Source organism: Castor canadensis, chromosome 16, assembly GCF_047511655.1.
Source record: "Castor canadensis chromosome 16, mCasCan1.hap1v2, whole genome shotgun sequence".
Lineage (NCBI taxonomy): Eukaryota > Metazoa > Chordata > Mammalia > Rodentia > Castoridae > Castor > Castor canadensis.
Window position 1 is genome coordinate 59,336,082 of NC_133401.1, and position 12,293 is coordinate 59,348,374.

Consider the following 12,293-nt stretch of genomic DNA (forward strand, 5'->3'; position numbering starts at 1 on the left):
GACAGCTCCTGCTATCTTGCCTAGGATCTCCTTGAACTCTCAATTCTCCTGCCTCAGCTTCCCAAGTAACTGGAATTACAGATGTGCCCCACCATGCTTGGCTTAATTTATTTACAAGAGTAATTCAGGCTACCTTTTCTTTTCATGACAAGCTTAATATAAGCTACAAAAGTACAAGTTGAAATCCTTCTAATTATCAATGGCCTACACCCAATGAAGTGGCAACCAAAGAATTATTTACACTGAACCCAAAAAAAAAAAAAAAAAAAAAAAAACACCAAAACCAACCATGAGATTCAGTGATCTTCAAATATGTGAGGTATGGCCATCAAATTGGTAACACGACACACTTCATTTTAGTCTTCACTAACCCTTTCACAGCAAACCCACTTTTTCTCATTAACAGCAAAACAAAAACATTTCTATGCCTACTATCCCCAAAGGATCCCTAAAAATGAACAGCTAAAACACCTTAAATTTGACAACATGGTTGCCCAAGTTACTACACAAAGCTTGTTTTACACAGATGTAAACAAAATCTTCACCCACCTCACACACAGCATTCAACAAATAACATACTATATAAAATGAGTATTACTAGTCTATATTGCCAGATTAAATTTTCTTCCAGAAATATTTTAATAAAAATTGGCCAATTCCAAGAAACACCCTCTGCATGTCCGTCAATAAAAGAAAACCTTAACAAAATAGAAAATTTACCATATGGCTATGATTTAAAGAGAAAAAAGTTGCAGCTATTCAAGCACATCAGCGAAGTCCAATGTTGAAGTCACATTCCTTCCATGGGCTATGATTAGGAATCTGTTGGATACCAAAGTAAAACTTAGGACAAACGCTGAACGATTTAGGTCAAAAGACCCCTATGGTAGCATCTGTCCTCAAAGGCATTCCAGTTTGAGACTCGATTTTAGAATAAGGCATAACAAATGTTAACAGAAGACATACAAGGTGATGAAAGAGATTCTACAATTCCCCACATACTCTGAACCTGATAAAACAAATCTAGAATTTTTATTATTTTTCTTTAAACAATTGCCAAGACTGGAGTCAAAGATAAATAGAAGGCACAACAGTTTGCTCTGGTTTTTGTTATTCAGATTTGGAGTTTTTTTTTTTTTTGCTTATTTTCTTTTTCTTTTTACAAATACAAATGAAACATGAAAAAAACTACTTCAAAAAAATCTAACATTTCAAGAAAGTCTATCAGTTGCATTCTAAACATTTAAAACCTATCTCACAATTTAAATTTCAGTGGTAAAAACAGTAGGTTTTAGAATCATTTTGTGATCACATATCAAAAGAAAAAAGTACTATTAACACCTTTTATTCGGATAACTAACACCAGTGAGAATCAAACTTGTTAAATGTTCCAAATGGCATTTTTTTCCACATCAGAAGGTAGTCATGACTCAAGAAACAATTTGGATTATTCCTGCCTCCAAAATGTGTATCAAAGCCTGTATTTGTCACAGGATTTTGAAACATATAGAAAATAAGAAATATTCCAATGAATGAACATACCAAATGTCAGTAATAAACAAGACATATTCCTTTGGGGAAATGGCTATTTAAAAAAAAAAATCCAGTCTGTATATGCAAAGTAAGCAAGGAAATTCAGTCTTTTTTCTTCTTTAAAAATCCATTACTCCTAAAATATCATTCCACAAAATTGGAAGTGAAGGACTAAAAGGCCAGGAGAGGGAAGGGGCAGACACCAGTAACACAAAAAGAAATAAAATTGTACAAACTTAAGCAGTTTATAATTGACTAGAATCATCATACTCCAAGATAGCAAAGGCTGGTTGAAGAAATTCACCATTCTGCAGGAGCTGGGGTTTATATGCTACGTGAAGATCAGTGATAAGCAATTCACTGCCTTGGAGCAATCCCCCTTCCCACTCCAAATCCTGGTTTCTGCACCATGCCTCCGCGGGGAGGGCCTCTCATTCCACCACTCAGCCCACCTCGAGGGCCTCCAGGTCCCCGCAGGCGGTTATCTCGGCGGTCTCCTTCCCTGGCAGCTCGAGTCTTCTTCTCTTCCACATTTAGACGAACTTCACCTCTGAACATGATAGGCTGTAAGAAGATGATCAGACTTACTCAATGCTTTTCTTAAGACAAAGTTGTCATAAACAGTAACTTTCAAATCGGCTAAGTTCTCAGTCTACTTTTGTTTTGAACTCAGAAAACTTATTTTCCCATTAATTAATACCTGGAAATATGGTTAGGTATGTATGCTGGATCAAAAAAGTCACAATCAGCTGGGCACCCATGACTCACACCTGCAATTCTAGCTATTTAAGAGGCAGTGGTGGATTGAGGTTCAAAGCCAGCTCTGTCAAATAAGTATGAGACGCTATCTTAAAAATACCCAACACAAAAAAAGGAGTGGTAGAATAGCTCAAGTGGTAGAGCAACTGCCTAGCAATTGTAAGGCTAAGTTCAATACTCAGTACTGAAAAAAAAAGTACAGTAGACATACATCTCAAATAAAAATGTCGTTGAACTGACCTAAATAAAACTTCTACAAACTAGCAAATAAGACAAAAGTATCACAATACCAGTGAGTGAGGGAGAGCAATGTAAACCAGGGTTTGCAAGTGAAGAGTAAGCTCAGAAGCACTACGCTACACAACATATCATACACCATGGTGGTCAGTCTATGCAAGCTACTTCCATCCTCACAAAAACTACTGAAAGGAATACAGTATATATACACTTCCATCAGTAAAATGAAATGAAGGAAAGGCAAGGTACGTTTGAAGGACACAAGAGTACAAAAGGACTGATCTGAAAGTAGAACTCCCAGGCAGGTCCATCTTCTAGTAATAATGGTTAAACATACTGGAATAAATTTTACATAAAGATGACAGCTGTAAGGATGAATACATTCTAAAAACCTTCCCTCTCGAGTGCTGGGGATAAAACTCAGACTCTCTAGAATGCTAGACAAGACTCTTAATCAGTTCAAGCACTCACCCTGTTGCTGAGGACCTTCTGAACAGGCTCAGAATCATCAAACACAACAAAGCCGAAATTGGGTAACTTCCCGCCGCTGTTGATGCGCAGCTCCACCACATTCCCGTAACCTGCAAGCCAAGCAGTCTCAGGTAACTCAGCCAACTTTTCAATGACAGATGTGCGCTGCCAACACAATGACCTCCACACATGTGGAGACAGCACCTGAGATGTTGCCAAGTACCTCAGAAACTTTGTTTTTTAAAAAAAGGAAAGCACAGGTTGAATGTTTCTTGTCAAAGTATTTCAGGACATATTTTGTAACACTGGTCCATGTATGTAGACACCTTAGGGAAGAGACCCAAGTCTAAACACTTCATTTATGCCTCATACATACCCCTTATACACGTAAAAAAATACAGGGATTTTTTTTCTTTATACAAGACTGCATTTACAGTATGTCTGTGTTCACTCAGACAGTAAGATCAGATATAGAATTTTCCACGTGTGGTACTGCTGACACTCAAAGTTTCACAATTTGGAGCATTCAGTTGTTTGGACTATGGATGTTCAACCTTATCATAATAGTTTGATATGCTGAAAGGTTTTACCTACAGTGGGCTGTTTAAAATATTAAAAATTAAATTCTCCATTTACTTTTTCAACATGACTACTAGAAAACTTAAATCACAGTAGTTTGTCTTCTATTTCTACGGACAATGCTGATGTATTTAGTGTTTAAAATTCAATGACCTACTTTGGAAGAAATCCTTAAGTTCTGATTTGTCCACCTCATGAGGCAAGTTGCCAATGAAGAGTTGGTGACTGTCAGGGTATCTCACAATTCTTCGCGGTTCAACATCACCTTGCTCACCAGCCTCACGGACTTTAAAAAAAAAAAAAAGAGGCAAAAATACTGATGAAAGACTACAGAAGGTCTTCAGAGGACTATTCATATGCAAGATTGCCCTGTGCCCTAAATCAGAGAATTCCACTAACCCTACAGTTTAAGTATAAAATCATCAATCCCCTCCCCTCTCCCCACTCCCCAAAACTCAACTCAAAATCATCCAAATTAGGAAAGTCACCCTTGTGACCTCTTACTTGGCCTGGGTCCTCTCTGTGGAGGAATATTTATTCGTTGTTCTCGAACTCTTTGGTCTCTCTGAGGCCTCTGTGGTGGAGTCTGAGATTCAGGTTTAGACTCTGTACGGGGCTAAAAAAATTTACAAATTAACTTTTGTGTAAAAACAAACTAAATTTTTTTTTCTTGGGAAATTTCTTAATAATTAAGTTTTAAACTAGAAAATGGCAACTATATTACAAAAAAATACATTTAAAAAGCATCCAGGCCAGGCACCGGTGGCTCACACCTGTAATCCTAGCTAGTAGGAGGCAGAGATCAGGAGGATCAGTTTGAAGCCAGCCTGGGCAAATAGTTCAAAAGATCCTATCTCTAAAATACCCATCACAAAAAAAGGGCTGGTAGAGTGGCTCAAGGTACAGGCCCTGAGTTCAAACCCCTGTACCATAAAAATAACCAAAAATAACATTCGGTACCCTTTCCTCTGCCTTTATACACCAGTTCTCATTTTCTAAACCCCTGTTAAATCTCTATGCCTAAAGCACTAAACTCATCAGAACCTTACCTGTGAAGCTGGCACTTTAACAACGTGAGGTGGTATCCCAGTAACTGGAACGGCTCCACTTGGAGGAAGATTCTTACTGGTCACAGATGCCCAAGAAAATGTCTACAGGAAAACATTACACGATGATATTATACAATCAAAACAAAATAAAAGCTGATAAATTTGGTGGTACTTGTTTGAACTCATTCGAGCCACTCCACCAGCCCTTTCTTTCTGCATTGAGATAGTGTCTCACTTTTATTGATGGGGCTGGCCTTGAACCTCTGCCTCCTAAGTAACTGGAATTATAGGCATGAGCCACTAGCACCTGGCAAAAAGCTGTTAACTCTTGATTTCCTGCTCATACTACCTGCATCACTCATAGACAGGACACATTTATAAATATCTTGAGATTCCTTTATTTCACCTACTCACAGATATACTACTAAAATTCTTTGGGACTAGTTGGGCATGGTAGCACACACTTGTAACCTGGCAACTCAGGAGGTTATGGCAAGGAGGGTTAGTATTCAATGGCAGCCTGGACTACATAGCAAAACATGGTATGATAGTGGCTCATGCCTGTAATACTAACTACTCAGGAGGATTGTGGTTCAAAGCCAGCCCAGGCAAATAGTTCAAGAGACCCTATCTCAAAGACAAAAAAAGAAAGAAAACATCATAAAAAAGGGCTGGTAGAGTAGCTCAAGGTATAGGTCCTGAGTTCAAGCCCCAACACCACAAATAAAAAAAAAAATTGTAAAATCCCTGACATAACACTAAAAAAAATCTTCCCCAGAGCATTGAATGAAAAATGTTCTCTGCCTACAGCTAACAATACCCTTGATGAGTCTTAAAAGTAACCGAAAAGCTTCAAACTTTTGAAAATAGATATTCTACTTTTTTTTTGGGCAGTGCTGGGGTTTGAACTCAGGGCCTCATGCTGCTAGGCAGGCCCTCTACCACCTGAGGCACTCCGCCAGCCCGATATTCTACTTTTAAATGTAGTTATATTGAGTAGTTCGTTTCTACTTCTACTGTAAAGATACCCTCAGTGAGATTTCACCATGCTATTTTTCTAAAGGGGGTATGTTATGCAAAATTTATACTGTGTTAGAACCAGCAGATAATAACTTAGAAGTTAAGGGATCAACAGACTAGAGACTGAAGATATAGCAATAACGAGATTTGTAATTTCAGATCTAAGAAGTACCCAAGTTACCTTTGAAGGGAAAGGGGTCACAGGTTATTACTTTTGATGTTACAAAGCAATATGCATCATACCTCTTAGGACCTGAAATATGGTCCAATATATAAGAAATTTCCCTGAACTATCGATCATACAATACATCTGGAAATGTGAACTAAGCAATTATAAAGAGAAAGGAGATTTAAAAAACAAAACTAGAAAGGCTAAGTGATATAAGCATGCTTGCCTAGCATGTGCAAGGCCTTGGGATCAATCCCCAGCACTGCAATAAATAAACTACAGAGAGCAAAAATGAAGACATGTTCCATACCCTCAAATCTTCCTGCACAGTCTGAGCGATGTCTGTAGGTGCTGGAGAGGAACTCTTCTGAGCATCCTCAGGAGCAGTTTCTTCTAATACCGGCTCAGACTTTTCCTCTTGGATTTCAGATACAGGTTCCTGCTCTGGTTCTGGTTCAGGATCAGGCTCTGGCTCAGCAACAGGCTCCTCTATATGTTCTTCCAAGTCATTGCTTTAACAGGGAAATTTGAGAAATATCATTCTGTCTCCATGAATTTAGCAAGAAATTCTCAATCGTTTATTAACTAACTGGTTTACCTTAGCATGTCCAAGGCCCTGGGTTGGATCCCCAGAACCTCCCCCCGCACACAAAAAGTATTTCCTTCTTACCAAAAAAGGAGCTAAAAATTATGTACAGGTTTAAAAGATGTGATTTAAGAAAAAGCACCCAATAAGCAAATCTTAACAGGAATATATTTATTTACTAAACTCTGATAAGCTAATGAGTCAGATCAAAATGAATCAGTGACTTTTTTTCATTAAGTCAGAATTCCAAAACTATTATAATTTACTTATCCTACAACATCACAAAAACTGTCTTTCCTCAGACGCTGGGGAAACTAGAAAGAGGAAATAGCTCTTTTCATTAAGTACGGTGTGTTTTGTAAGATGGATAAAAAGTTCTAGAAATTGGTTGTGCATAGATGTATCATAATATATGGATAACACTACTGAACTACAGAGTTAGAATGGTTAAGACAGCAAGTTTTATGTGGATTTTAACTAAAATACAGCTCTCATAAAAACACAGGAGAGAATAAAGACATTATGATTGAGAACAGTTGTTAAACTTCCACATGAATCACCAGGAATGCTGTTAAAACTGCAGATGCTTTTCCCTCCTCAATTCTAATTCACTAGGTTTGTAGTTAGACCTCCAATGTTTATTTTCAACTAGCAACTCGGGTGAGTAATGTGTTTAAACCATCACTACACCTTGTCAAACACTTGAAAATACCTCTTAATACTGAGTGTTAACACTTAGGGTGTCATATGGTAATAACAACAAGCATTTCTTTTCCTATCTTTTTTTGGGGGGGTGAGGGGAGGAGAAGCAGGCAGGGAGCCAGTAATGGGGTTTGAACTCAGGGATTTGCGTGTCAGGCAGGTATTCTAAACCACCTAAGCCATACTTCCAGCCTTTTTGCTCTAGGTTAGTTTTCAGGCCTCTCAAGTAGCTGGGATAGAAACCCAAGGCCTTGCACATGCTTGGCAAGCATCCTACCACTAAGCTCCTCTAGTTTCTTTTCTTTTTAAATCTCCTTTCTCTTTTATAATTGCTTGGTTCACTTTTCTAGATGTATTTCATAACTGGTAGTTCAAGGAAATGTCTTACATATTGGACCATATCTCAGTGCAAGGCAATTAAAAAACCTAAAATACAAGTCATTCTCACTGTAGAGATGACTCATTTTCAGGTTACTGAAAGTATATTCCTTTCCTAATAAACTTTACTATCATTTTCACTAAAAAAGATGCAATGCCACACTCATTGTGTGAGGCAAGATCTTGCTAAGTAGCCCCAGGCTGGCCTTTTACTCAATTATCTTCCTGCTGGCCTCCCCAGGGCTGGGATTACATGCATACACCACTACACACAGCTATTAATTTTTATGTCTGATCTCTAACAAACACTTTAGCCAGGCATGGTGGTACATACACACCTGTAATCCAAGGTAAGAGACAGAAGCATCAAAGAGTTCATTCAAGGCCAGCTTAGTCTACATAGTGACACCTTGTGGGGTTTTTGTTTATTTTTGTGGTACGGGGCTTTGATTTTAGAGCCTTGCATTTGCGAAGCAGGTGCTCTACCACTTGAGCCATGCCCTCAAGTGTTTTTTTTTTTTTCATCTACCAAGAACACCACAAAACCAAAAAGCAACTGACAGATACCAAAAGCAAAACCTTTTTCTGGAAAATTATCATTACCTTTGAAGATTAATTCTCAGAAGTCTGTTCTCTAAAGAAGGGAAAGACCAGACAATGCAGGCTTTTACTACAGCCCTGTATATGTGAGCAAAATTTTTTCTCACCTGACATTCTGATCATAGAAAGTTCCAGAATCATCAGGTACCACTTCAGGCGTCTGCTGTCTCTCTTCAGGTTCTTCTACTTCTTCCTCAGACTCTTTAGAGGAAAAGACATTTAAAATTATTTGTGCTTACTGAATTCACAAACTCATTCTTTTAAACAAGTCAGATGTCATTTAAAAAATTGAGACAGGTAAGTACCATAGTGTTTCAATACTTACCTTCCTGAGGCTCAGTAACAAAGCCACCAAAGACCTCATCTTGGTATCTGAAGATATCATTATGAACATAGAATTTATTTGCAACAGAGCCCTGCAATGCCAACAAGAAGTTTTTATTCAGCAGACTTAAAAACCCAAATAACTCTACAAGCACTGGTTCTCAACTGTGGGAGATTGTGCCCCCAGCAGACCCTTGGCAATGTCTGGAGTAGCAAACAACAACTACTGAGTAGAAAGCAAGGGTGCTGCTAAATATCCTACAATGCATGTGAATTACCTCCCCCACCCAAAAAAACCAAGGAATTACTCAGCCCACAATGTCACTATCACTGTAAAGAAACTACACTGACACTGAAATGTTTGTTCAAAATATTTGTGCTTACCACCAGATAGGTTCCCAAACCCGTAAAACTCTGAAGTACGTTAAGATGCCAAAGCCAACACCTCAAATTGTTAAGAGGCAAGCAATATATTCCCAACCTCAGCAGACACTTAAAAGTCCCTAACTGTCCATGTCCAAGAATATGGATCCAAGCTCCCAAGACTGAGGCAGCTGAAAAATCTTGCTCACAGTAGGGCTGACAAAGTGGCTCAAGCACTAAGAATGCCTACCATCAAGCATGAGGCCCCTAGTTCAAACCCACAACTGCCCCCCATCCCAAAAAAGGGACATACCCAAGTCCAAGCCCAGCTATTTCCATTTATTTGATTTCTAAGGCTGTTTCCTCATGTGTAAAGAGAGACATTAACATATACCTCCATGCTTTGTATACTGAGATCATTTCCTGTCTAAGCCCCACAAATGCTGTAATTACAGGTGTATACCACCATGCTCTCCAAGTCTTCACACTTTAATAAATGAATGAATAAGATGACTACAGTAATTTCACGTAACTCTTCAAACAGACAAACTATTTTATACTCAAACAGTAAAAACTAGGGTTATTAGGTTTACGATCCAATAAAAAATTATATTTTAAGACTAATCCTAAAGAAGGCTGGAGGCATGGCTCAAGCAGTACAGCATTTGCCTACCAAGTGCAAAGCCATGAGGTTCAAACCCCAGTACTGAGAGAAAAGAAAAAAAAATTAATGCTAGAGAAATACTTCTTCAGCAAGTTTTTAATGAGCCACTTAAGCAGTCAGGTTTCTTGATCCTATTCTGCCTGGACCTGTCTGGCAGAAGGCACAAATGCATACACCTGTGGTCCTTTCATGGTAAACCTAACTACAAAGAACTAAATCTCCTTCAAGAAACAGCTACTTCCAAAACTGGGGATAGAGCAAGGCCAGCACAAGCTGAGCTTGGAACATCACTATGTCACAAAAGTGTCATTCCCCACCCCCCACTGTAAAGATACAAAAGAATTCTGGAAGGGGTTCACACTACTCAATCTGGAATGCTTCAAACATAAAATTAGTAATGGATTAAAATAATATTTTTTTTTCTGGTGGTACTACTAGGGGTTGAACTCAGGGGGTGCTCTACACTTGAGACATACCCCTAGCCTGTTTTTGTTTTGGTTCTTTTTAAGACAGGGTCTCACTTTATGCCTAGGCTGGCCTGGACCACAGTCTTCCTATTTATGTCTCCCTCATAGCGGGGATGACAGGCACATGCCACTGTGCCCAGCTTTTATTGGGTGAGAGGGAATCTTAGGAACTATTTCCCAGGCTGCACTGAACTACAATCTTCCTGATCTCCTTCTCCCATGTAGCTAGGATTACAGGTTTGAGCCACCATACCCAGCTAAAATTCTTTAAACAAACTTTAAAAATCCATAAATGATAAGACAGAAAGGAAAACTCTTTGTAGGAGAATGCAACTAATAAGTTTGTAGGAGAATGTTAAGATTAAATAATCTGCATTTGTTATTATCTGAATTAGTAAACTGACTTCAGCCAAAAATCATCAATGAACGCAGAACAGAAGATGTTCTAAGAATCTTCCACTATTGACATATCAGAAAAGGAAAAACATCTAACTTTACAGTGGCAAAACCTAGTAAACATTACCTTAACTAAGGTAATCAAAGTTAAGGACACACAGCATCATGTGTGTCCTTAATTGAAGTACTACTACTCAAAGACAACTACCATGTGAAGTGTGTACAAAATGTGACTATGCTCTTCAAAAAATGTCAATGCTATGTAAAACAAAAGATTGAAGAACTGCAAAATCAAGGAAACTGGAGCGAAATGATGGCTAAACGCAATGTCTAATCATGTATTGAAAGCCAGGCGTGGAAAAAAACCTATGAATGACATTAGCAGCACATTTTCTTAAATTTAAATATGGGCAACAGAATGAGTCATGGTGCATCTATATTTCCTGAATATACTGGTTACAGAAATCCTTATTCATAGGAAATGCAGACTTAAATATCTGAGCATGAGCAGACGCTTCTTTTCAAATGGTTTACAAGGAGAAAGATATTACCTAAATAGAGAAAGAACTACACGAATGTGGCCAAGTGCTGACAGTCTGTAGGTAAGAAGTACATAGAAGTTAAGTAAGTTTGAAATTTCAAAAAATCTTTTAAAAGACACAACTGGGCTGGAGGTGTGGCTCAAGCTGTGGAGAGCCAGCCATGTAAACCTGAAGCTGAGTTCAAACTCCACACAAAACCCCCAGAAGCCAGAAAGACACACACAACCTTTCACTGTTTTGTTTTTCATATATTCCATTACTGCAGCACCCACATTCCTACACATACCTCAGGAGCAAGGACAAATGTTTGCATGAATCTCCGCAGAGCCTGGTTATTGTTGGAGAGCAGTCCCATCACCTGGACCACCACGCCATCATTCAGAGTAGCGTGTGCATCAACATGGCGAATCTTGGTGTGGCAGTTGGTAAAGTTTTGTGACATCACTTTCCTATGAATTTCCTAAGGAAGCAAGGTAAGAGTTAATGCCTAAAAGGACTCACCACAGTACCTTAATTGCCAACATCAACAGATTCTGGCTGATCCTTTGGCTCCTTCCCAGCCCATACCTGGAAATTCAAGCTGCCAACAATAGGTGCCCTGACACATCCCCCTAATGTGTGTTCTGGGGCAAGTAACACTTGTGCTGCATTTCTCAAAGCAAGGCCCTCAAATGAGCAATAAAACAAATACACTATTATTTACAACCAAAGAATCCCATAATAAAATACTGCAATTACTACTCAAAAAAGTTAATGTCTTAAAATTTCCCAACACAACACAGATAAAAAGAATGTGTTTAAGTCACAATATATAGGTAGACTATTGTCTGTGCATACTCTATTTTGACTGACTACATGAGTCCTTAAAAATTGTCCCAAATTAAGTTGAGATGATACCCATGCTAAAATTAATTCACTTCTACCATACAAATCTTCAGAATGTCACACAAAATGAGTAAATGTGACATCACATAAGCATTTCAATAAACTATCATATTAACCAATAATAATTAATGCCTAAACCAAGAAGTAAATAAACTGGATCTTCAGGTATCAGCCAATCTATAAGCATGTATCCTCCCTCAATTTTATAGACTATTTTCTAATTGCTTTAAAGGTTTCCATTAAAATTTGGGCTGGAGACATGGCTCAAGCAGTACAGCACCTGCATCACAAGTGTGAAAGCCTGCATTTAAACCCCAGTACCATCAAAAGAAAAAAAATTTAAACTTGGTATGCTTACTTTCTGTCCATAGACTGCATCTGCTGGCTTTCCATTTGAATCCAGTCCCCCATGGACATAGGAAGAGTTCTTGCCATAAAATCTGTACAACAGGAAGACAATTTACTTGTCACCTTCAAAGACCCTAAGAGCAGGTATCTATTTTTCAAGTTTGGTACCTATCACCACACTGGTAGACTCTTGAAAGCAGAATGTCTCTCCTTGTGTCACT

General features: G+C 38.4%; 1 protein-coding gene across 2 annotated transcripts in view; it reads right to left on the reverse strand.

The window, feature by feature from the left end:
• Nucleotides 1-1,010: 1,010 nt before the first annotated feature.
• G3bp1 (G3BP stress granule assembly factor 1) overlaps nucleotides 1,011-12,293 on the reverse strand; it is a 29,548-nt gene continuing 18,265 nt past the window's right edge. For both annotated transcript variants that reach the window (XM_020181102.2, XM_020181104.2), the window contains exons 3-12: nucleotides 12,083-12,164; nucleotides 11,126-11,299; nucleotides 8,409-8,499; nucleotides 8,191-8,284; nucleotides 6,128-6,329; nucleotides 4,629-4,730; nucleotides 4,084-4,195; nucleotides 3,737-3,865; nucleotides 3,001-3,110; nucleotides 1,011-2,097 (exon numbers count right to left, since the gene is read on the reverse strand). In XM_020181102.2, coding sequence (XP_020036691.1) covers nucleotides 1,891-2,097; nucleotides 3,001-3,110; nucleotides 3,737-3,865; nucleotides 4,084-4,195; nucleotides 4,629-4,730; nucleotides 6,128-6,329; nucleotides 8,191-8,284; nucleotides 8,409-8,499; nucleotides 11,126-11,299; nucleotides 12,083-12,164 — 1,303 coding nt within the window. In that variant the 3' untranslated portion in view covers nucleotides 1,011-1,890. The remainder of the gene's footprint in view (nucleotides 2,098-3,000; nucleotides 3,111-3,736; nucleotides 3,866-4,083; nucleotides 4,196-4,628; nucleotides 4,731-6,127; nucleotides 6,330-8,190; nucleotides 8,285-8,408; nucleotides 8,500-11,125; nucleotides 11,300-12,082; nucleotides 12,165-12,293) is intronic.